We start from the raw sequence: 26,200 nt of genomic DNA, 5'->3' as shown, positions 1-26,200 counted from the left end.
GTGAGGGGACAAGGACAGGCCGAAAGGAAGGACCTTATACTGAAACGCCTGACCCTCGAATGCAAACTGCAGGAAGGGTCTGTGTCGAGGTAGAATCGAGACGTGAAAGTGCGCGTCCTTCAGGTCTACTGCTGCGAACCAATCTTGATGCTGGATGCTCGCCAGAATGCGTTTTTGCATCAGCATCTTGAACGGTAGTCTGTGTAAAAGTTCAGTACTCGCAGGTCCAAGATTGGCCACAACCCACCGCCTTTCTTCGGTACGATGAAGTATGGCCTGTAAAACCCCTTCTTCATCTCGGCCAGAGGGACAGGTTCTATCGCACCCTTCTGTAGGAGATCCGGTGAGGGCGGAGCTCGGGCCAGAGGTGACTCCCAATCCAAATTCATTCACCCCGGTCCCTTGTGGAGACCACCTCTCACTGTCACAGCTTACAGACATAGCCTGGTTGCAAGCGAAATTCGCGGATGTGTTCTCACCCCTTCCCAGTCTCACGAACCTCGTAGAGCACCATATCCAGACCACCCCAGGGTTGGTGGTTCGTAGCCAGCCCTATCGTCTTCCTGAACACAAGAAAAAGGTTGTTCAGGAAGAATTAGAGGCAATGCTCGAGATGGGCATAGTACAAGAGTCACACAGTGATTGGGCCAGCCCGGTGGTTCTGGTTCCTAAGAGCGATGGGTTGGTCCAGTTCTGTGTGGACTACCAGAAAGTGAATGCAGTGTCCAAATTTGATGCTTACCCAATGCCCGAATTGACGAGTTACTCGATCGATTGGGCGCGGCTCATTTTTACTTGATGGTGGACTTGACAAAAGGTTATTGGCAGATCTCTTTAACTCCAATATCCAGAGAAACAACAGCTTTTTCCACTCCATTCGGATTACACCAATTCGTGACTCTTCCGTTCGGTTTGTTCGGGGCCCCGGCCACATTTCAGGGCCTCAAGGACAAGATCCTCAGAACGCATACGGCATATTCCGCCGCATCTCTAGATGACATTATTATTTATAGTAATGACTGGCGGTGGCATATGCAACATCTGAGGGCTGTCCTGAGAGTGCTGCGATAGGTGGGACTCATGGCCATCCCAAAGAAGTGTGCAATTGGGCGGGTGGAAGTTAGGTATCTGGGGTTCCACTTGGGTCACGACCAAAAAGGAAGTAAGGTAGTTTCTGGGGCTGGCTGGCTGGCTACTACCGGAGGTTTGTGCCTAGCTCTTCTGATGTCCCCAGCCCACTGACTGACCTTACTAAAAAGGGGGCCCCTGATCCAGTCCAGTGGACAGAGTCATGTCGACAGGCTTTCATTTAGGTAAAGTCCGCACTTTGTGGGGGAGCGCTTTTACATGCTTCTGACTTCTCTCTCCCCTTTATTTTGCAGACGGATGCATCTGACAGGGGGCTGGGGTTGGTGCTCTCAGGAGGTGGGAGGGGAGGAACAGCCGGTGCTGTTTATTAGTCACAAACTCTCCTTCAAGGAGACAAAATACAGTACCAACGAGAAGGAGTGTCTTGCAATTAAGTGGGCTGTTCTTACCCTACACTACTTCCTGCTGGGGCGGGCCTTCACCCTCTGTTCCAATCACGCTCCTCTGCAATGGCTCCACCGCATGAAGTATACTAACACATGGATCACCCATTGGTATCTGGCTCCTCAGCCCTTTAAGTTCGAGGTGATCCACAGACCGGGGGTGCAGATGGTTGTGGCTGACTTTCTCTCCAGAAATGGGAGATGCCAGATGTTGCCCCAGCCTGAGTCGGCAGTGGGGGTATGTGGCATGGGGCGGCGTGGTCATGTGTCTGTCTGCAGGAGAGGGAGAGCGGTAAGGCTCATCACCTGGGTTGTGATTACTTTAACACCTGTCTCTTATTATAGTGATGGTGGAGAGAGACCTGATAAGGTACGCCAGAGCGTCAGTGTGGGAGAGAAACAGCAGAGAGAGACGATTGTACAGTATTGGCGTATTTTCTACAGAGTGTTCAAGATCTAATAAGTGTTTTTGAAGTAATTTATGTTTATATTGAAATTGAAATACTGCCTGAGTGAAACAGCAACAAAAAGTACCTACGCTGTACACAAAAGAGAAAGCAAGAGAATAAAAGACTCACGCTGACAGTTTGCTCCCTCCTGACTCCTCCATTGTCCATGAACTTATCACAGTTATGTTCTTTCCATTTTCTATTTGTGAAAAAAAATAAATAAATAAATAAAAAATATATATTATATATATATATATACTCTTCAATCAATTTCTGTATATACACATACCTTAATGTCTTGGCTACAAAAAAGTTTATTGATCATTTCCACCAATACAATCAAGAAAAAAGACACAGTTCATTGAACAAACATTGACCTTTTTTTGACAACATGCCCCATACCTTTGTCCTGAAAACATAGTTCAAGAGTTCAAGTAAAATCTACCTTAATTATAAAGTTGACGCTTCAATGCCCAGTGTAGTTTTATTGTGTTCACTTGTTTAACCAACAGTTATAGCAAAAATTATGATAATATTGGAATTTTAGTAAGGAGAAAATAATTTACAAAAAATATTTAACTTAAGAAGATATTGAATGAGGTGTTTAAAAATGGAATATCTATAAAATGCTAACCTACTTTCTAAAATGAAGAAATTTTGAATGTAGAAATCTAAAGATGTTTTTAAAGAACCATCAAAGCCATTTAAATAATAACTTAGTTATTAGAGGGGTCTGAGATGCCTTGCCTTGGGGGACAGGGTTTCGCTTGAAGATGCACAGAAGCATCAACTCTGATTCGGCAGCTACCACAGTATTGATGAAGTTCAATCAAAGGGTCCTCTGTTGAGTCCTCCTCTGAAGACATGTAGGAATCATCTGATGAATCCTCTAGGAAGACCAAGTGACCTTAAGGTAACATACACCAATCAGCCACAAAATTAAAACCACTTACCTAATATCGTGTAGGTCCCCCTTGTGCCACCAAAACAGAATAGAATTCTGAGATTATATTCTTCTCACTACAACTTTACAGAGCGTTTATCTGAGTTACCGTAGACATTGTCAGTTCAAACCAGTCTGGCCATTCTCTGTTGACCTCTCTCATCAACAAGGCATTTCCATCCGCAGAACTGCCGCTCACTGATGTTTTTTGTTTTTGGCACCATTCTGAGTAAATTCGAGAGACTGTTGTGCGTGAAAATCCCAGAAGATCAGCAGTTACAGAAATACTCAAACCAGCCCATCTGGCACCAACTGAGGCTGATTAGCCCGAGAGGGATAAAGGCCGACTGGAGACAGCAGTGCGACAGAGAGAGAGTTACGGACAGCTGTCCGACACTGTGTATGTTTGTGTCTTTTGGTTTAAGTCCATTATTAAACTATTATTTATATTATCAAGCCGGTTCTCGCCTCCTCCTTTCCATGAATGTGTCACACTGGTGCCTGATTAGGAGCCGGGTGTGTAGAATCACGACCCGGCCCCGCCCTCCGCTCTGCCACAGTGCCATTGTGAAAAGTTGTTGAACCTGTTGTGGGATCACTTGAAGTGATTGAGCTCTGAGCATTTTGGAATGGCCTGGTTTGGACAAATGGGGAAGATTTCCTTCTAATAAAGTCCAGTTTACCACAGAAATGAGGGTGATTGTGGGCAAAGTTTCATTATGACAAAGAAATTTTGAGAATATGTCAAAATGGCTGCATATTATGCTGTTGGTGCATAATTTTTTGTGACAAAACAAAACCAAAATAAATTTAAGTAATTCACTGAAACGTGCATAAAAATAATAAATAAATAAATACATTAATATATAAATTAATTAATTTAATTTAATAAATAAAATGAACACAAAAAGGTATGTCATGATAGAAAGGCATGCAAAAAGGTTTGTGAGGGAAAAGGCACATTTTGTATTAATTATAATATCAAATCAAAACACAATGCCAGTGAATTCAAAGAAAGAAGGAATCAACAAAAACATTAAAAATTACATAAAAGGCCAAAATAATTCAAGACATTTTATGGAAAGGATTCAAAAGATATCACTTTAGACTTATGGTGTACTACACTGAGTACACATTTTTTGTGCCCCTTTAATTCAAGTTATTTTGTCCTTTACATATCCAGTATGCCAGCATTTACTCTTGAGCACTGTAAATGGAAAACGTCCTTCTTCGATAGAGGCTGAAAACACTACCATAGTTGTCACTGGTTAAGGACATACTCTCCTCCGACCCCACTGCGGGGTAGTACACACTTATTTGTGAAGCCCGCACGAGAGCCTCAACCCCCAGGTGTCTGACTGGAGGGCTTTCAACACACACAGCATTTGTTTGCTGGGCAGGTGGCAAGGGATCCTGAAAACCAGGAGCTCTGGAGCCCAGAACTCGCAATTCCCTCTCCACTACTAGACCGTCACATGGGATATGGGAAACCACTGTCTTTCCACTGCCTGAAAATATAAAATATTATGGTGTTTTATTAGGATAGTGTCCAGGCTTGATTTTAACATGTTAAAGAGGTTAATTCTGAGCTTTGTGGAAACAAGTTTTAGGATTCTGAAAAGGAATATCCATCTGTAGAAACATTTAACAAAGGTTTTCATCTGGGAAACCACCGTGTTATGGTATGTTGCCAGAAGTGGAATTTCATTAATGCTATAAATTTTGCTAAGGGAAAAATCACTCAGTATGTCATTACTTGTGAGTCGACTGTCGACTGCTTGCCCCTGAGGAGGTGTGGACTGTTCCTTCATCTCCATAGACACCCGAGGCTCTCCACTTTCATCCTCTGTGTGATCTGAGTCTACAGGGAGACATGTTGAAATGTATTGGTTATACTGGACACACACAACATTGAAAACTGACTTGAAAACTAATTGTGTTAACTTGAAAAATGTACAAGTAGAAAACTATGCATTTATGCTGTATACACAATTTCTGAATATATAATAAATATTGTATATACAACAAGTGATTTTATGCTGTAATTATTATTATTATTATTATTATGTATTTATTTTTATTATTATTTTTAATATATATATATATATATATATATATATATATATATATATATATATATATTAGCATTTTTGTCTTAAAATAGCATGCCGTTTAGGTAACATCTCCATCTTTTAAGGGGGTTTAAAAAAACAAACTCTTCCCATAATGAATAATAGTAATAATAATAATAATAAATGTATTTTGGCAAAATACATTCAAAATTATTATTATTATTTTTTAAAGTTGAATAACATACATTTTGTTTAGATTCAGTCAAATCAGTAAAACTCCACAAAAACAACATTACCATTGCTTTGCTTCCTGCACAAGCGAAAAACTTCACTTCCATAATGGCAGCAAGCAGAGGAGGACAAGAGAAGACTGTTACTATAGAAACCAATGTCTGCAGACATACACTCATGTGTGGGAGCACATACCACACACACACACACACACACACACACACACACACACACACACACACACACACACACAAATGTCCTCTTTGTACAGCATTTAAATCTGTATAACACTAAATACCTTTTGAATACCCAATGTGTGACGTCAACATTAAAAAGCTATAATCAGAAATGTATTGTTTTAACAGCTGCTTTTTAACCATTCTGTACAGTTATGTACACACTTAAATTAGCAGTCATGTTTTCTACAAATGGGTTCATGATTTTTTTTTATCTTAAGCAAAACACACCATGAGTGAAACTCCCAAATGTCCTGCTAGAGTGTCCAGCTCTCTGGAAAGACAAAAAAATAAAATAAAAGTTAGGCACAAAAGACTGACCATTTATTTTGTGGTGTGCTACATAGTTCAGATTTCTCTAATCCTGTGCTGTTCAGTTTGCTGCCTTCCATAGTGTCATTAAAATTGGCATATAATGAGTTTTCATTTAACATTCAGGCAGTCTGTACATCAAAATGTGATGGTGACACAGGGCTCTCACCTAAATAGTTGGTTTATATACCTACATGATGCTATGTTTTTTTTCTCTGTCAATTCTCATGTCTCATCTTTTCAAATGCACTCCCACGTTGCTAACAAGGCAACTGGGTAATGTAACTGTTCCTGAAGGCATAGTCCTTAAATGTCTCCTCAGTGCCAGAGAAATTGTTTGTTTCTAATTATATATCTCTCCTAATGTTAAATTCACAAATCAGAAGTTATTATTTTACTGGGAATTTTGACAGAAAAAAAAAAAATCATATTTTTAATATGAAACAGCAACACATCCTCAGTGCGCTTCAGACATCAGGTCTTCAAAATCAATCTGTTGGCTTTCCATAAACAGTTGCTGATTAGAAACATTAAAAAGGGACCAGAACCACACTATGTCACCCATTGTACAATTGTGTGGGTTTTATTGAGAAGGACTGGATCCCAAAAGCAACAAAAAGCTTATAAAGTTAATGATCTCTGTAGCATTCGTATAGTTTCCTAAGTGTATGACAATGCATATGATGCATATAGGACTCACCTGGAATCTTTTCTTTGACCAAATTTTCTTCATGGTCTCAGTTGAACTTGAAACAACACAGCCACCTGCCTGTGCTTCTGCAGAGAACACCACAGTGTATTTCTAACATGACTCCTAGTTATAAATGACTCTGTTATGTTGTTTCCAGAGCTTTTAACTCAAGAATAATGTACCAAAATCAACAATGATGAAAAAGCAGTAGAAATACTACAAACATCCATTTAAGATCCTCATGTCACTTCGGATAAAAATAAAAAATAAAAAAATAAAAATCCTCATGTAAACAATAAGATCCAAGCAGTTTTGGAGCACCTCCCCTCAGAAAGACCAACAGAAAACAGAAATCCAAGTGAGATTCCAAGGCACAGCAGGAGGTGGCGGTCAAATCGGTCCTAATCAGAACAAAAGGTATGAAAAAAATCAGCATTTGCTGACACCCACTTGCATTCTGTCAATCCCCTCCAGACAAAAAAATAAAAGAGACAGTGGAGTGGCTGAGTACAAGACAGAGACTGAAGGGAGAAACAAAGAATAAGTGACAGCCTTGGCAGAGCTTACTGCAATCAAAGAAAAACAGAATTTTCTGCTGCCTTAGCTCTCTCTCTCTCTCTCTCTCTCACTCTCTCTCTCTCTCTCTCTCTCTCTCTCCCTCCTCCATTCCTTTGTCTGTGGTGCTGGTGTGAAGAGAAGGACTATCGCTCTCAGCGAAAAGCATCAATTTCATATTCATTCAGGCTGTGGTGACGTCACACTGTTCCCAGGTTGATGCTGCTGCTGCTGGGATGGAGAAGCAGGAAAGCTGACACAGTGCATTAACATTCCCCTGCTCTTGCTACAGTGACCATAACTCAACTCATTTTGTCACCCACAACATACAAAATATTTAATTGCTTGCTTTTGCTCTGTATACATAAGATTATGGGTACTTCATAGAGAATGAAAGGCAAGCATATCTGTATTTGGTAGATATCCATCAATGATCATAAATGAATAATGTCTTGGATTATTATTTATTTATTTATTTATTGCACACAAAATGGCACACTTCAGGCCTTTTCACACCAAATGCAAAATTTAATTGCAATTTCTTTCCACAATTGAGATTTTTAATAAAAAATTAATTACGGTGAGTGTGTACTATTTTTCCCCTCGCCCCATGATGAAATTCCCTGACCAATAAAATATGAGCTTTGGATTTTGTGTCAGAAGCTGCTGCAATTACTAAAACCTGCGCAAATGGTGGCGCTAAAGCACAGAAAACGTCTCAGTTATGTATGCAACCTCGGTTCCTTGAGATGAAGGGAAGGAGACATTGCGTCACTAAGCTGACACTCTGGGGAGTGTCCTTCTAAATCAAAATCAAATCAAATCAAATCACTTTTATGTCACACAGCCATATACACAAGTGCAATGGTGTGTGAAATTCTTGGTTGCAGTTCCGATCAATATAGAAGTTGTGACAGTGATGAGACATATACCAATTTACAATAAATATCAGATTAACACAACACAATTTAAAGTCTAATATACACATAATTACACACAACACAATATACAAATAATAACATACACTGTACAGTATACAATACACACAATATAGATACACATTATTCAATAAAAAAGTATATATAGTAGTAAATATAGAATGTACAGTAGGTTGTATTGTACTGTATTGACATTCAGGCTGTCGGTTGATAGTCAGTTGTTAAGAGAGAATATAATATAATAATAATATAATTTATGACAGTCCGGTGTGAGATATAAGAGTAAGAGTAATAAAGTGCAGCGCTGATGTATTTTGATCGTGGGAGATCAAGAGTTCAAAAGTCTGATTGCTTGGGGGAAGAAGCTGTCATAAAGTCGGCTGGTGCGGGTCCTGATGCTGCGATACCGCCTGCCTGATGGTAGCAGTGAGAACAGCCCATGGCTCGGGTGGCTGGAGTCTCTGATGATCCTCCGAGCTTTTTTCACACACCGCCTGGTATATATGTCCTGGAGGGAGGGAAGCTCACCTCCGATGATGTGTCTGGCAGTTCGCACCACCCTTTGCAGTGCTTTACGGTTGTGGGCGGTGCTATTGCCGTACCAGGCGGAGATGCAGCCAGTCAGGATGCTCTCTACAGTGCAGGTGTAGAACAGTGTGAGGATGTGGCAGTTCATTCCAAACTTCCTCAGCTGTCTCAGGATGAAGAGGCGCTGATGAGCCTTCTTCACAACGACTTCAGTGTGGATGGACCATGTGAGTTCCTCAGTGATGTGGACATCCAGGAACTTGAAGCTGCTGACTCTCTCCACTGGTGCTCCAGTGATGGTGATGGGACTGTGTTCTCTGTCTTTTCTTCTGAAGTCCACCACAAGCTCCTTTGTCTTACTGACATTGAGGGAGAGGTTGTGCTCCTGACACCAGTGTGTCAGAGTGTGCACCTCCTCTCTGTAGGCTGTTTCATCATTGTCAGTGATCAGACCTACCACCGTCGTGTCATCAGCAAACTTAATGATGGCATTGGAGCTATATGTTGCCATACAGTCATGTGTGTACAAGGAATACAAGAGTGGGCTGAGAACACAGCCCTGCGGGGCTCCAGAGTTGAGGGTCAGTGATGAGGAGATGTTGCTGCCTATTCTAACCACGTGGCGTCTGCTTGACAGGAAGTCCAGGATCCAGCTGCACAGCGAGCTGTTTAAGCCCAGAGACCGGAGTTTCTCATCAAGCTTGGAGAGCACTATGGTGTTGAATGCTGAGTTGTAGTCTACAAATAACATTCTCACATATGTGTTCTTTTTTCCAGGTGGGAGAGAGCAGTGTGTATTGTAGATTCAATGGCATCATCAGTGGAGTGGTTGTTGCGGTAAGCAAACTGCAATGGGTCTAGAGAGAGAGGCAGCACAAAGCAGATGTAATCTCTGATTAGTCTCTCAAAGCATTTGCTGATGATGGGGGTCAGAGCAACAGGACGCCAGTCATTTAAGCAAGTGATTTTGGATTGCTTTGGAACAGGCACAATGGTGGACGTTTTAAAGCATGTGGGGACTACAGACAAAGAGAGGGAAAGGTTGAAAATGTCCGTAAAAACACCAGCCATTTGGTTCGTGCACGCTCTGATGACGTGGCCTAGAATGCCGTCTGGGCCCACGGCTTTGTGGATATTCACCCGTCGGAAGGATCAGGTTACATCCGCTACAGAGACGGAGAGTGAACTAACCTCTGTAGCTTCAGCCGCAAGAGCTCTCTCCGCGAGGGCGGTGTTATTTCCCTCAACACGAGCATAAAAAGTATTTAGCTCATCCGGGAGAGAGGCAGCGGTGTTCATGGCGGAGTTTTTATTCCCTTTAAAGTCTGTGATGATGTTAATTCCCTGCCACATGCTTCTAGAGTTGGTGGTGTTAAACTGTCCTTCAATCTTGCTCCACAAAGCCGGGCGTCCGTCACACACTGCACCCAACCTGCATTGGAAGCATCCATAGTCACCACTTTCCACCTGAAAATTTGCCCCAGCATGACACCTTGCTGGTAGAAGGCAGGAGCTGTCCAAGGTGCTAAAGCAGCTAGACAGCAGCTAGATATAGTGATCCGCATGCACCCTTGGCGCCAGGCATGTTGTGACACACGGTGCTTGAGCCAGTTCTGAAAATCTCATGTGTAAAAGACCTAATGGAACTACGCCGTATGCCGCCACCATATACCCCAATGTTTTTGAAACAGCTTCAGTGGAAGAGACAGACACTGGAGAATGGCCTGAACGCACTCACTTGTGAGATGTGCACGCTTGCTCATGGAGTTGAGACAGACTCCCAAAAAGGAGATTTGTTGGCTGGGGGAGAGCGAGCTCTCTGCCCAGTTGACATTGAGGCCCAGGCTGTTCAGATATTGGAGCGATATTCCCTGTGCTGGCATAACAGAGCTTCTGATTGGGCCAGTAATAGCCAGTCGTCGAGGTAGTTCAAAATATGCTCAATTTCAGACAGGCGAGAACCACATCAGTGCACTTTGTGAACATGCGAGGAGCCAGGGACAGTCCAAAGGGCAGGAATTTTAACTGATACGTAGTTCCCTCAAACATGAATCTCAAAAACATCCTGTGATGTGGTAAAATTTTTACATGAAAGTACATGTCTTTCAGATCTGTCGACACAAACTAATCACGTGGGCAGACATGCGATAAGATCCATTTCTGACTTGCCAATGGCCTGCGCAGTGACTTTAGTGGCTCGCAGCACTAAGTCTGTATTCCACAGGTGGTAGTTGGGCATAGCCTTTGTCTTCCCCGTGGTCCACTTTAGTGAGGAGAGTGGAATCACTGTGCGAGCGAGCTGAATAGGGTGCACGGCAGGATTTTTTCAGTTCGTTATGAACGTCCGGGAAGAACAGGGCAGATCTGCAGAATGTGGTCGCTTGACGACATCCAGACTGCAGGAACCACTTATCAAGATGAGATTTTTCTGGTTCCTCTGGAGGAGACCACTCGAGACCAAGCTGATCGACTGCCCTTGAAAGGACATGAAGCATCTCCTTGTCAGTGCTGCGTGCACGCTCCTCACCCTCGCTGAGGGAGGAGCAGTAACGTCCTCCATTGACCACTCCCCAGATGCAGTGAGAGACATTACATCATCCCCTGACCATGACGAGGTTGTGAGCTCCTGCAGAGGGCCGAAGCTCGTCACGCACATACTGTATTGGCATAGACGCAGTACATGGAGATTGAGGGGCTCACAGAACATGTGCTGGCACGAGGGTCCACCCCAAATTCATTCTGCTTGACCTCGCAATCCCGCCGTACCTACTCATGATACCTCGGGAGTCACAGAAGAGGGGGTTGGGAGGGCACGTGAGGCTGAATCGTCCCTCAGAAGGAGGGCGATTCGCGAGCGAAGCGTCTTGAGACTCATGCCCTCACAGTGAGGGCAGTATGTCTCCATGAGAGCTGTCTCTGCGTAGGCACGGCCCAGACAGCAAATGCAGCTCTCACGTTGATCTGACGGTGGGATGTGCCCCTCGCATAAGGAACACTTACGGAACAACAGCTTTAAAAAGACGCGAACACGTAAGCGGCTTTTATATAATGTATATACAATATAGCAATAGCAATAAAGGATACTCAGGCCGAAGCGCTGTGTGGGGTAGGTGTGTCGCTGAAGCAAGGACCTGTTCACAAACGAAGCCTCAACGGCGAGGTGTAGAATGTCCGCCGGAACACTGCAGGGAGCGGAGAGTCTTCTGAGCTTGTGAATATTCCGTCCGCTTGCTCATGTATTTTGAATGCGACAAATGTAGAGGGCTTCTGACGAGAGATGAATCACTGTCTTGAAGGAAGAAGGCTTATGCGGGCTGAAGCCCAGGGGCCCCATTCACAGTGTCCACCATCCTATTCTCCCACGTAGACGTTAGCAGGAGAAGCGCATTTAAATTCATATAAACACGGAGATGGTACACAACAGTAAATGCTGTCTGTCTAGTGCATGTCCATATAATAACAGTAACCCACAGTCTCCCCCATTGGTAATATTAAAGGGATGGTTCACCCAAAAATTAACATTTGCTAATTTACTCACCCTTTCTTTCTTTCTTCTGCAGAACAAAAATGAAGAATTTTTAGAAGAATATCTCAGCACTGTAGGTCCATACAATTAAAGTGAATGGTGGTCAGACCTTTGAAGGTCCAAAAAGAACACAAAGGCAGCATAAAAGTAATCCATATGACTCCAGAGGTTAAATTCATGTCTTCAGAAGAGCTATAATAGGTGTGGATGAAAAAAACAATCAATATTCAGGCCTTTTATTTAAAAAATATTTTTAAAAGTCCTTTTTTGTTCTTTTTTTTTTTATATACTATAAATCAGTGAATTTAATTTAAGATGGTGCCGTTCTGTGTGTTGACTGTTTGTCAGATCATATGCCTGTGATGTTTAATGTCACTTCGACTTGTGGATCTTTTAGCTCTCAGCCTTCTGCTTATTGCTCTCGATTAATAACTTCCTCTACAGCTGAGGTTTTCACAGATGATTTTATAGCCTCCTATTTCATGTCATTTATTGAGTCTCCTCTATCAACAGCAGGTCCTGATGAGTTGGTTATTATGTTTAACTCTGTTTGTTCAGATATTCTGGACATTGTTGCTCCGTATAAAAGTATGAGGCACAAAGTTAGAGTGTAACGGGATCCAGTGGTGGGACCGGTTACAGTGGTGCTGTGACCCATATGGGTGTGAGGTTTAGGGGGGTAAGTGTAACATGACCCAGCTGGTAGGTAGCTGTGCAGTCTGTAAACTCCTTGTTAGCGCGCCAAGCCTCCCATGCCAGAGATGCCGTTTGAATCCTGCTCGGAGCGGGTCAAGTAGGACCGGTTACAGTGGTGCCATGACCCAGATGGGAGTGAGGTTTAGGGGGGGTGAGTGTAACGGGAGCCAGCTGGTAGGTAACTTTACAATGTGTAAACCTCACTCCCCTGGCCTCAAGAGGCGCACTAGCGACTGACACTAGAGGCTGTAGCCTTTAGCCTCCTCGTTAGCGTGCCCATCTCCCATGCCAGAGATATAGGTTCAAAACCTCTGGGATTGGGTTAAGTAGGACCGGTTGAATTGATTTGGTTAAATGATGTTGCTTGTGCTGTCAGACAGGAGTGTAGAAAGGCTGAACGGAAGTGGAAAAAATTCAAGTAATTTTTATTTGTATAGCGCTTTTCACAACACACATCTTTTCAAAGCAGCTTTACAGAAAATCATGCGTTATCAGAAAATGAAACTGTAATATCTATAATGTCTTAGAGTCATCATTGTGTAGTTTGATAAAATACGATTGTGAATTGTTTAAATATAAGTAATTAAATAATAATTAAATTTAGAACCCCAGTGAGCAAGCTGAAGGAGACTGTGGCAAGGAACACAAAACTCCATAAGATGCTGGTTAATGGAGAAAAATGATCTTGGGAGAAACCAGACTCACTGTGGGGGCCAGTTCCCCTCTGACTAAACATCATGAATATAATAACAATATTACTTATGTATAGTGCAAGTCATGGTTTAAAATGATTAAACTAAGTAAGTGTTAAGTGTCAGTGTATAAACAAAGATTTTGTAAGAACTGTAAGATTAATGACTAATGTCTTTGAAGTTCATCCTGGATTAACTGCAGAAGTTCACATAGATGCATTGTCCTTGTTTGTTGGCTGATGAAGGCTTTTGTTGGCAATTAATTGATAGTCTATGTATTCCATTATAAGAGTGTAGTCCATCATTAGACCGAATGATGCAGGCAGAGATCAGCGAGGTGCATCGCAGTTCAACTGGCAGGTCATTTCGATGAGGTTCGGTGGGGTCCATCCAAAGTCCAAGGTTCAGGATGTGGCATATGAAGTATCCCATGTCTTATGGTTGGAGTTGGCATCAGTTCATCCTCTGAAGTCCATCGTAATAGACTGAAGTGATGTTTGGCTGGCACCGGCTGCTATTAGTTGTCATCACTCAGTGATACGTAGCAGTGGAGTCCAACACCAAGCAGGAACGGAGCTGGATCTGGCCAGTTCTGGTGACCTCAGGATAGGAGTCCCGAGGTTGAGACAGGGAAACAAATAGAATAATATTAGCATAGATGCCATTCAATTTATTGCAGAGTTATAGATCATGATCAATGTTTCTGGTTCCAGTAGACCTAACTAAAGCAGCATAACTGTGAGTTGAAGGATAAAATAGGTGTATGTCTGGCTAAATAGATGAGTCTTTAGTCTAGACTTAAACTGAGTGAGTGTGTCTGCATCCCGAACAGTGTTAGGGAGACTATTGCATAGTTTAGGAGCCAAATATGAAAAGGATCTACCTCCTTTTGTGGATTTTGATATTCTAGGAACTATTAACAGGCCAGAATTTTGTGATCGTAATGAACGTGATGGAATATAGCGTGGTAGAAGGTCACTTAAGTACTGCGGAGCTAGACCATTCAAAGCTTTGTATATAATTAACAGAATATTAAAATTAATATGAAATTTAACAGGAAGCCAATGTACCGACGATAAAATGGGGCTAATATGATCATATTTCTTAGTTCTAGTCAGCACTCTGGCTGCAGCATTTTTAACTAATTGAAGTTTATTTATTGATCTTGCTGGACATCCTCCCAGTAATGCATTACAATAATCTAGTCTTGAGGTCATGAACGCATGAATTAGTTTTTCGGCATCAGCAACAGAGAGCATGTGTTGTAATTTAGTAATATTTCTGAGGTGGAAGAATGGTGTTCTTCAAACATTGGTAATTTGATTGTCAAAGGACAGATTGGTATGAGTTGCATGTTTCTGTTCAAAGGGAAGGTCTGTTGAAGTATCAAAAAGCTGTAAAAGTTATTTTTCTAATATTTTTTCTTTACATTCCAACTCTGCTAGAGTGCTGTTTAATACCATAAATAGACTACTGAATCTGGAGAGAGCTGGCTTAAACCCCTCTGTGGATATTTGTGAAATGTTTAAAAACAAATTGTTGACAAAATTAATTAAAGTAGGTTAAGTTTCCCTCCTGCAGTTCATGAATTTGATACAGTAGTGGTGACTGCTAGTGATGAGACTTTTGATCAGTTTGACCTAGTGTCTCTCTTGGATATTAAAGCCATTATTTGCCGTTTGAAGCTGTCTGCTTGCCCCTGTGATGTTGTTCCTTTGCGCCTCCTCATGTTTGTTAGTAATAGTAGTCTTATTGATGGTGTGGTCCCTCTTTGCTTTAAGCAAGCGATTGTTCAGCCCCTCATGAAGAAGCCAAGCTTAGATCCCTTGGATCCGAGGAATTATCGGACTATCTCTAAGCTACCAAGTCTTTTCAAGATTCTAGAGAAGGTAGGATTAGCTCAGCTGACATCTTTTTAAAAAAGAACAATGTCTTGGATAAGTTTCAGTCGGGTTTTAGGACTGGTCACAGCACTGAGTCAGCACTGCTAAGGGTAGCCAATGACCTGTTACTAATTGGTGATTCAGGTAATCATGCTGCTTTAAATTTATTGAACCTTATTGCAGCATTTGATACAGTAGACTATGCAATTCTCATTAGTCGCCTTAGGCATGTTGTGGGGTCACAATGTACAGTTTTAAGATGGTTTACATCCTACCTTGAGGGTGGATCTTTTTCGGTAAGGGTTGGAGATTTTTCTTCTTCCACAGTACTCATTACTTGTGGGGTTCCTTGGGGATCTATTTTTGGTCCGATTTTGTTTTCTATGTATATGATCCGCCTTGGTGTAATTTTTAAGAAATATGGTATTTTTTACCACTTTTATGCAGATGATACACAGATTTATCTACCACTGAAACCTGGAGTGAACAGTCCTTTTACGTCTTTATTGTTGTGTTTAGAAGGAGTTAAAAGGTGGATGGGACAACATTTTAAGTGAGAAGAATTTTGAGTTTGAGTTTACTTTATTGTTCAGCCATGGCTGAAAATTAGTCTTTGGTCTTGTCACACACACAACGTTTTGCACATACTTCACTCCAGCAACAGGAATACAGTATTACATGCAGCAGCATGAAATAATCAAACATAAGAGCATATATATATATATATACTGCATACCACTTGACCACAGAGCATAATAGCCGAAAGGGGATCTGGATTACCTAAATTAAATTCCTTTGTTTTTTCAGCATTTATTTTCAATAAACTTGACTCACTCCATTGTTCCAACTTAGAGACGTACTTATTATTAAGAGAGTTCCTATTTAAAAGTGCAACTAATGCCCTATCATCTGCGTATTGAAATAATTTAAAATCCCTGCTATTCAAATTCATTTAATTTGTGTAGATAAAAAATAAGAGTGGTGATAAAACGCAGCAATGGTGTACACCCGTATTCAAAATAATTGTGTCTGACATAACTCCATTCAGACAAACTCTTAAAAACAATTCTTAATCCAAAGAACTATTGCACCACTTACACCGAAATCTAGAAGACACTTTAAAAGAAGATGTATCTGTATTGTATTAAAAGTGGAACTGTAATCAATAAATACAATTTGGGCATAGGCTTTTGGCTGTTCTAAATGACTAGTGATTGTATCTACCATGGTAAGTAAAGCGTCCTCTGTCCCTCTATGAGACTTGTAGGCAAACTGCAATGAGTCTAGTTGCTCAGACATATTTAAGCTAAGATGCTACTTTATGACACTTTCCATGCATTTTGCCATAACTGATATTAAGGCCACAGGACGAAAGTATTTTAGAGCTTTCTAACCTGTTTTTTTTTTTTTTTTTTTTTTTGGGAATTGGTCGTGTCACAGACATCCTCTGCGAAAAAGGCACAGTGTGAGTATTTCTTAAACTGAACACAACTCCTGACATTTCACGAGAACACACCTTTAAAACCCGGCTGCGTAGGCCATCTGGCCCAGGGGCCTTGTAAGGCTTAACTTGTGCCAGACAATTCCTGATCTCCTGTGTAAAATTAATAACAGGGCTCATCGGGATATCAGCACACAAGTTATTAATATCTTCTCTATTGTTATCAAATCTCCCATAAAACGTATTCAAATCGTTTACAAATTTAGATATGTCAGTGTCAATAATGTTGATATTGATATTATGGTCCCTTGGAACCCTCCTTGTCAAGTGTTGTGTTGTCAACACAACTCTTCATATTTTTTTCCACTGATTACATGGGTTACTTATTTTGTGTATACTGTATATTGTATACAGGATTGGGAGGGTTACTTCTGAAATGTATTCCACTACAGATTACAGAAAACATGCTGTAAAATATAATTTGTAATGTATTCCGTTAATTACTCAAGGTCAGTAACGTATTCTAAATACTTTGGATTACTTTTAGATTTTTTCACTTGTTTTGACTATAAAAACTCTTAGATATTAACTCTATAAATGTATATTGTATATTATTAGGTGTATATTGTGTTGTGTAACAGATGTGTAAACTGTGTTATGTGTAAATCAGATGTTTATTGTAATTGTCATACTGCTATGTTGCCTGGAACCGCACCCAAGATTTTCCCCGCTGTTGCACTTGTGTATATGGTTTAGTGACAATTAAGGGATTTGATTTGATTGTCCTTGTTCCAAACCTGGATTATTAATTTAATGTTCAGCACTTTGGTTCAGTGTAGTTTGAAAGTGCTTTATGAATAAATGAGACTTGAGACTTAAATGAATAAATCTCCACTTTTTACTTACACATTCTTCATGCATATCACCACCTACTGGGCAGGGAGGAGAATTTACAGTAAAAAAAAAAAAAAAAAAAAAACTTAAATATTGATCTGTTTCTCACCCACACCTATCATATCACTTCTGAAGACATGGATTTAACCACTGGAGTCTTCTGGATTACTTTTATGTTTCCTTTATGTGATTTTTGGAGAGGTGGAATGAAATGAACAGCACAATGGATGCTCCATTCACTATAGAAGAAATGAAGAGGGCAATAGCAAGAGCTGGAATAATATCTCCTGGGAAAGATGAAATCTGCTACATAATGTTAAAGCATATGGGTGTTTTGGCATCCTTAAAGCTGTTAGGCTTTTATAATAAAGTTTGGGAAAAAGGAAAGTTACCAACTGGATGGAAAGAGGCAGTGATTATTCTTATTAGGAAGCCAGGAAAGGACTCATTAAATCCAAAGAATTATAGACCAATAGCATTGACTTCACATATAGGAAAGATAATGGAAAGAATGATTACGGAAAGAATAGTATTTTATTTGGAAAGTAGAGGAATTTTATCACCTCATCAGGGTGGTTTCAGGAGAGGGAGAGGAACTATGGACCCTATTATATGTCTGGAAACAGACATTAAGAAAGCTCAAATTAATAAAGAATCAGTGATGGCAGTTTTCTTTGCCGTTGAAAAAGCATATGATATGGTTTGGAAAGAAGGATTAATGATCAAACTTGATATGACAGGAATAGCAGGTAGAATTTATAATTGGAGTAAAGACTTTTTATTTGATAGATTCATTCAAGTCAGAATTGGGAAAGCCTTATCTGGAAGCTATATGGTGGGAAATGGTACCCCTCAGGGCAGCATCATTAGTCCAATACTCTTTTCAGTTATGATAAATGATGTATTTTCTCAAGTCCAAGAAAAGAGGCATTGATACACAGATAAAGATGTATGGACAAAATATTGAACAAGTTAAAGTTTTTAAGTTTCTGGATGTGTGTGGTTTGATGCAAAATTAACATGGAATGAACATATTCATAAGATACCACTAAATCCAAAAAGATTTTAAATGTGATGAGATGTCTATGAGGATCAGAATGAGGAGCGAGTAGATCTGCAATGAAAAACATTTATATAGCATTGATTAGATCAGTGTTAGACTATGGAAGTATTGCTTATGACTCAGCAGCAAAAACTCTATTGAAGAAGCTGGATGTGATACAAGCTCAAGCTTTGAGACTTTGTTGTGGTGCTTTTAAAACAACTCCTGTATCTGCTCTTCAGGTTGAAGTGGGTGAAATGCCGTTACAGATCAGACGCAGGCAGTCAATGGAAAGATACATTCCTACAGTATCATTATCAATGACTCCACCTTGGATGTTTCCTGCAGTATTTATGGATTTTTATATTCTAGAGTTAATGAAAGTGTATAAAGACTCCGGAAATATTGTGGATGTTGTTGAAGATAGACTAAAAAATGTATATCAAGCATTTGTCCCAGTATATACTGATGGATCTAAAGATCCTAATACAGGGAGAACAGGTTTTGCTTTCAGTATTCCATCCTTAAAAATGTCTGTTAATAGGAGAACATCAGATCATATGTCAGTATACACAGTAGAGATGATGGCAATTGCAACAGCATTACAGTGGATAGAAGAGACACAAATCAAAAAGGTTGTTCTTTGTACAGATTCATGTTCGGCATTAAAGTCACTGCAATCATTCATATCTCACAGTAGACAGGATATAGTCAAAGGGGCAGTGGTGGCTCAGCGGTTAAGGCTCTGGGTTACTGATCAGAAGGTCAGGGGTTCAAGCCCCAGCACCACCAAGATGCCACTGTTGGGCCCTTGACCCTATCTGTTCCAGGGGTGCTATATCATGGCTGCACTATGACCCCAGCTTAGCTGTGAATGTGGGGAAAAAAAGAATTTCACTGTGTATGTGTGATAAATAAATATAATAAAAAAAAAAATAAAAAAAAAAATGAAGTGGTTGATGGATTAGCAAAACAGGCTTTGGAAAATGAGGAGTATCTCACTTAGTAAATATGAAGCAAAAGCAATAATTAAAGCATATACTACTAAGGAGTGGCAACAGAAATGGGATACAGGAAACACAGGACATCAACTTTATGAAATACAACGAGAAGTAGGAGTAGTGAGGACAGCTAAAAGAAGCACCAAAGAGGAAAATACTTTAACAAGATTAAGGGTTGTGCATACCATGCTGAATAAAACTTTAAAATTAATAAATAAACATCCAACAGGACTGTGTGAGCACTGTGGAATAGAGGACTCAGTAGAGCATGTTATTTGTGTCTGTCAAAAGTATGCTAATGAACGAGAAACAATGAAGAGGGAACTTAGAAAGGGGGGAGTGGAAGAACTAAAGCTTTAAAATGTACTTATTTATGGGAATACTTATATATTAATACACTATTAGAGAGTGTATTTCATTATCTCAAGAGAACAGAGCTGATTAAGAGAATTTAGGCTCCTTTTTTTTCTTCTTCTTCTACGAAATGGGTAAACGCTGGTCCACACTCCAACACAGTAGGTGGCGATAATGCACCTTAACGTTGGTGCCACCCGCCATAAAACTGAAGAAGAAGAAGAATTAGAAACAGCACATGAGGTGGCGGTATGCTTCTAAAAGGCTGGTTTGCGACCACTGAAGAAAAGGAAGAAGTGTATGATCACATGACGACTCTTGTTCGCAGTCAACACAAGCTGAACACTTCTATCAAAGGAATGCAATGAACACTCATGTCGGAGCGGAACCCGGTATAACGTTGATTGTGCACTCGGTTCACAAATCTTTTTTTTTAGCATAAGGTATGTATGCATCATTGATGTACAGTAAGAGCTTCTTGTGTAGTTTTGTTTTGGCAAATTAGGTTACTAAAAAACATGGGTATTTTTGACAATCAGTGAGTGAGTCACAAGCAGAAGACACCTCGAAGGATGCAAGTTTGTAAACTGCGGTAAAGTTGGTTTCATATTCACACGTTTTGTCAATAGTTTTCTAATAATGGATGCAATACGATCAGTGTTTGGAAATGATTATAACTGCCATGCATGACAATCAGCTACAAATAATGTAATCAAACAGATTTTATATAACATTTTCTCTGAATCTCCACCGCATGTGTTCGGAGAAGTTAGGGACCGTCTGTAAAGTGTGCGAGTTTTTTTATTTGTTTACCAGCATGAGATGAAACCACCTTCATTTTATTACAGTTATTATTTCCTTATCTTATGCCTTTCCTGTACTGACAATCGGTACATTTTATATTCTTGTAAAAGATCATGTTTATATCAAAACACGTTTTTTATGCAACCTTAATGCACTTTTCGATTATTTCAGTCATTGTATAACTAGTTGAGTGGATGTTGAATATTCAACAGACATATTGCTTTGCTTTAGAAATATAAACCTTTATTGATTTTGATTAATAAATTAAAAAGTGAGAAGCTTCTCCATTGCTGACAGGTTAATTGGTAGCTACTAATATATAAAGTACTGTGCAAAAGTCTTAGGCACAGAAGATTTTTCACAAAAGCATTTGTCTTAAGATGGTTATTTATATCTTCAGCTTTAGTGTGTCAATAGGAAATAAATGTTAGACTCCCAAACTTTAGAATAGAAGAACAGAGAGCCCTGCAACAGATGTCATGACCCCCCACAGAGCCCCCACTGAACATGGTGTCAGTCTGAGATTACATAAAGAGACAGAAGCAATTGAGACAGACTAAATATACAGAAGAACAGGGAGCCCTGCAACAGATGGCATGACCCCCACAGAGCCCCCACTGAACATGGTGTCAGTCTGAGATTACATAAAGAGACAGAAGCAATTGAGACAGACTAAATATACAGAAGAACAGGGAGCCCTGCAACAGATGTCATGACCCCCACAGAGCCCCCACTGAACATGGTGTCAGTCTGAGATTACATAAAGAGACAGAAGCAATTGAGACAGACTAAATATACAGAAGAACAGGGAGCCCTGCAACAGATGTCATGACCCCCACAGAGCCCCCACTGAACATGGTGTCAGTCTGAGATTACATAAAGAGACAGAAGCAATTGAGACAGACTAAATAAATAGAAGAACTGTGGTGAATTCTCCAAGAAGTTTGGAACATCCAATCTGCCAACAACCAAGAAAAACTGTGTCCAGGTGTATCTCGGAGAATTGGGGCGGTTTTAAAGGCAAAGGTGGTCACACCGAACATTAATTTAGCTTTTTTATGTTTACTGGACTTTGTATGGCATCAAGTGATACATGAAAACTATTTATGGCATTATTTCTGAAGACATCCTCACTAAGCAACATTTTTCACAAGTGCCTAAAACTTTTGCACAGTACTCTGTGTGTATATATATATATATATATATATATATATATATATATAAATAACCTCATTATACTCCAAAATGTTCTATAATTTTAATTTCTATACCTTTTAAGTGGTTGAAAAAGACTGTATATTTTATGAAACAAACTTTAAAGCACTCAGTACACCTTTTGTCAACTGTAGTGTCTGTTAAGATATGATGACATAAAAAATAAATAAAATAAAAAATACTAGAGAATGGTCAATACACTATGAATGATTAAAAAGAATGACAAATTATTAATGTTTCCTTCAGAGCTTAATAATTAGGAACTTACTAGAGTTCTTATTTTGCACCAGGCACCCCAAAATGTCAATACCTTTTTGATGGTCGGACACCGTTCTCCAAATCAAATTGAACAATTATAAGGGCCCTCTGTCTACAGGATACACTATACACTTTAGTTTGGTAATTGCAGTGTCTACTAGGCACCGCAGAGTTTTCTAAGGATGTACTAATAAGAGTTTAATACTTTCTGAATGGTTGAACCGATTACTCTAAAACAAGCTAGAAAACCTTCTGGTTAACCTAAAGGGCATGCTACATCGCTACCAGTCTTTTTACAATATTTGGTTCAAATCTTCAATGTTTAGAAGCACTGTGTAGTGTTGACTTGTATAATAGCACTAGATACAGTTCAGTAGATGTTGAAAGGAGGGACAGACTGCTCCAAAACAAGTTTGAAACCTTAAAGATTAACCCAAAGGTGATACTACAGCTCAGGGTTATTCAAATCTCACAATTACTTCAGTTTAAAACAAAACTGAAAACTTAAGGTATTCAAACTTGTTTTGGAGCAATCTGTCCCTCCTTTCAAATTCGATTGAACCATTCATCTAGTGTCATTAAGGAAGTCAACACGTAACAATGCTTCTGTACATTGAAAATCTGAGGCAGAAATTGTGAAACGAAGATATGTAGCATGTGTTGCTGGTTGCCCAAAAGGTTTTCCCATGTGCAATCTGATCAGTCATTCAAAAACTATCGAGATCTGTATCTTGCCTTATTTAAATGTCAAAAGACTTTAGCTGATATAACAATGGCTCCATTATGATATGCAGTATATCCTTTAGAAGGTGTAAGATAATGTCAAAGTTGTTTTGGGGCAATCAGTGCAACTACTAAAAAGGTATTGAAATTGAAAAGTGAAACTGTAGAATGCCCTCCATCCATCCATCTGTCCATCCATTTTCTATAGCTGCTTGTCCTGTGCAGGGTAGTGCTGGAGCCTACACCAGCTGTCTCAGGCCGAAGGCAGGGAAACACCCTGGACAGGTGGCCAGTCCATCACAAACACATTCACACTCACAAGCAATTTAGTGTCTCCAATTCACTTATCCATAGGAAACCCAAACGAATAGGGGGAGAACATGCAAACATCGCACAGAAAGGCCCAGTTGAGCCGGGATTTTAAACTCAGGACCTTCTTGCTGTGAGGCGACCGTGTAACCCACTGAGCCATCGTGCCACCCTCAGAATGCCCTTTAGTTTGCATATACGTTTTTCCAAACTGTTTCGAAGCAATTTGTTCATTGACTCAAACCCTATTGAATCTTGTATGTTATTTCATCCGAAAGTCCAAACAGTTGAGCAGAATTACCATGCACTGGCACATGGTAGAAATGTGCACATTCAGCACCACACACAGGGACAGTGCATACATGTCTTGATTAAAATGAACATCACTAATATTAAGCTCATGTGACACCTTAAAGTTTTTCAAGTGTAGTATATTCAGTAGGGTTCACGTATGGATTTGCAGCTTGTTTTAGAACAATCTGTTCTGCCTTGTAGAATCTGTTGAGCTCTATATGTTGCCACATTAGAAATGGATTTGACAAAAGCCAGACTTTGATGTGTAGTATGTTCTTTAGAGAGTGCTTGATAATGTTGTAGTTGTTTTGGGGTGATCTGTGCAAGCACAGAAAAGGCATTGAAATGTTAGGTGAAAGTTGCCATACAAAAAGTTGGTGCAAGAGGGCACGTAACGTTTACCAACATGTACCAACGTTTGACCAATCAGCTCAAATAGTGGTAAGTTATTTACTTCAAGAGAAAATAGCATTGTAGCTCATTGCCATACTTGCCAGTATTGATCATTTACTGATACCATCCTTTTTGCACCCATCATTAGAAAGCTATTGAGAGAAGAAATCCGAATATGTGAATGAAGCCAACTTTACCGCAGTCGTTTGTGAGGATGTTTGGTTGTGGAATCCCGCCCACTTTTCAAGTCCATCTCTTTTCATGAGACTCACCAGCTTGTTGAATTTCCCAAATTAAGTGTCCTGTCTTAAAAACCAGCTGTAAATATAGTGATGAGCCAAAAAAAAAAAAGCCTGGAGAGAACAGGACTTGATTATTAAAAATATCTCATATCCAGTTGCATGTTCAGATTAGAATCAGTTCCCTTTGAAACGTTTGGATTAATTCTGTTAATGCGTTGTACTCTTTTTAGGATGTCATCCGGTCAGATTGTCCAGTCAACGCTTGTGCACAGACTTGCCACATTACTGCGAAATAATGGTACAGCAAGATCACCTTCTCTTGTTTATATTAGCAGTTGTGGTTATACTGTAGATCACATTTCTCTTAAATTAATATTCTGGGTTCAGTACAAGTTAAGCTCAATGGAGAGCATTTGTGGCATAATGTTGATTACCACACAAATTAATTTAGACTCATCCTTTTCTTTAAAAAAAAAAAAGCACAAATCTGTGTTCCAGATTTCAAGTCAGTGGGGTCAATTTTTGAGGGTTTAAAGACAGAAATGTGAAGATTATTACATTAATTCTTCTGTTAAACTCATGTATTATTTCAGCTGTAAAGTTGTTTAAATCATCATTTTTACAGTCGTTTTAGGGTTTGTTGACATTACATCGTCATGGTAATGAAGTTGTAAAATTGGCTAGAACATTACACAGTGGTTAGTAAGTGATTTTATCACAGTAAAATCATGTTTACACGCATATTGATTGTATTGTGTGGCTTTACTTTTCATAAGAGTCATAATTTTTGTGGTAATCAGCATTATGCCACACATGCTGTCGATTGAGCTTCACTTGTATTGAACCCGGAACATTCCTTTAAGAATGTCACAAGATCCCTCGCCATTAAAGCTGCCAGCTAATGTTTTGAAAGGTGACGAGCAAAGTTTATTGATGCCCTGTCTAGGTGACTCAGTGCTGGATGGTTCCAGTACTCTTACTCTCCAAGTGGGATGTTTACAACACTTGACACAACTCTTTGAACAGCATCTTCTCACACGCTCACATCAGCATGGTTTCCTGGCTCTGCCGTCCCACCCAGCAGACACTGCCTCCATGCTGGAGGTCCAGTTCCTCTTTGACATGTTGCAGAAGACAGTATCACTCAAGGTACAGTTCTGGAGATGCTTTTATGCATTTTTTAAATAACAAAGTTGGTAAAAATACAATTTCATGTTGATAATGTAAACTTTGAAATAGGATTAACAGTAATATATATATATATTCCCAACATTATTTTGAAATATAATGATTTGATTTTTTTTTTTTTAATTTCTTTTTTTTCCAGTTTTGTTGAAATTAGGGCTGTCAATCGATGAACATTTTTAATGAAATTAATTTCATGACATGCCTATAAATTAATCAAATTAATAGCAATTAACCGCATACACCTTTATTTGCTGAGAAAGGCCCCCATATAAAGATAATTTATATAATAATGCATAATAATTCAAATATTTATAAACTTAATATGTAGGGCCTATAATAAATATATAATATGGTTTGAAATAAACTATATTATCATGGCAGATGAATAGAGCATTGATTAGACAGTACAGAAAGTGGCTTAAGAACTCAATATATTGTTTCTTTTATTCTCATCATTGAACAAGCCTTCAGTCGATGACATTCTGTTTTGCATTGAGTTCATCAAAGTGTCCAGTTCTCACAGGACGCATTCCTGCATTCCGTCTGCGCTATTTTTAATTGTCGCTCTATGTACATGTGCATGCATCAGACAGACGCGTTCGGAGCATCTCACTGATATTCAGTGTCATAAACGCCACATTCAGTAGAGGTCGACCGATAGTGGATTTTGCCGATAACTAAGGTGTTGGAAATGCCGATAACCAATTAATCGGCTGATAGTTTTGAAAATTTATTGTGCAACCAAAATACCATAACAT

General features: G+C 39.7%; 2 protein-coding genes across 6 annotated transcripts in view; one reads left to right on the top strand and one right to left on the bottom strand.

Moving 5' to 3' along the window:
* The window catches only part of spega (striated muscle enriched protein kinase a), a 32,420-nt gene extending 25,366 nt beyond the window's left edge, over positions 1-7,054 (bottom strand). The window contains exons 1-5 of one of the 3 annotated variants that reach the window (XR_007898697.1): positions 6,476-7,054; positions 5,695-5,737; positions 5,293-5,322; positions 4,681-4,785; positions 2,111-4,432 (exon numbers count right to left, since the gene is read on the bottom strand). Coding sequence is in view for 1 of the 3 variants with exons in the window: in XM_051712587.1 (XP_051568547.1) it covers positions 4,119-4,432; positions 4,681-4,785; positions 5,293-5,322; positions 5,695-5,737; positions 6,476-6,508 (525 nt within the window). In the remaining 2 variants the exon portion in view is untranslated. Of the gene's footprint in view, positions 1-1,576; positions 4,433-4,680; positions 4,786-5,292; positions 5,323-5,694; positions 5,738-6,475 lie in introns of those variants that run through there. The other 2 variants (XR_007898698.1, XM_051712587.1) reach the window with 2 other exon arrangements.
* A 13,230-nt stretch (positions 7,055-20,284) lies between these two features.
* Positions 20,285-26,200, top strand: part of stk11ip (serine/threonine kinase 11 interacting protein) — a 48,802-nt gene continuing 42,886 nt past the window's right edge. The window contains exons 1-3 of one of the 3 annotated variants that reach the window (XR_007898695.1): positions 20,285-20,459; positions 24,485-24,552; positions 25,201-25,403. Coding sequence is in view for 2 of the 3 variants with exons in the window: in XM_051712570.1 (XP_051568530.1) it covers positions 24,486-24,552; positions 25,201-25,403 (270 nt within the window). In the remaining variant the exon portion in view is untranslated. The remainder of the gene's footprint in view (positions 20,460-24,484; positions 24,553-25,200; positions 25,404-26,200) is intronic. The other 2 variants (XM_051712570.1, XM_051712571.1) reach the window with 2 other exon arrangements.

The sequence above is a fragment of the Myxocyprinus asiaticus genome, chromosome 12 (genome assembly GCF_019703515.2).
Source record: "Myxocyprinus asiaticus isolate MX2 ecotype Aquarium Trade chromosome 12, UBuf_Myxa_2, whole genome shotgun sequence".
Taxonomy (NCBI): Eukaryota; Metazoa; Chordata; class Actinopteri; order Cypriniformes; family Catostomidae; genus Myxocyprinus; species Myxocyprinus asiaticus.
Note: the sequence above shows the minus strand (reverse complement) of the source record. Positions and strands in the feature narration are given on the sequence as shown.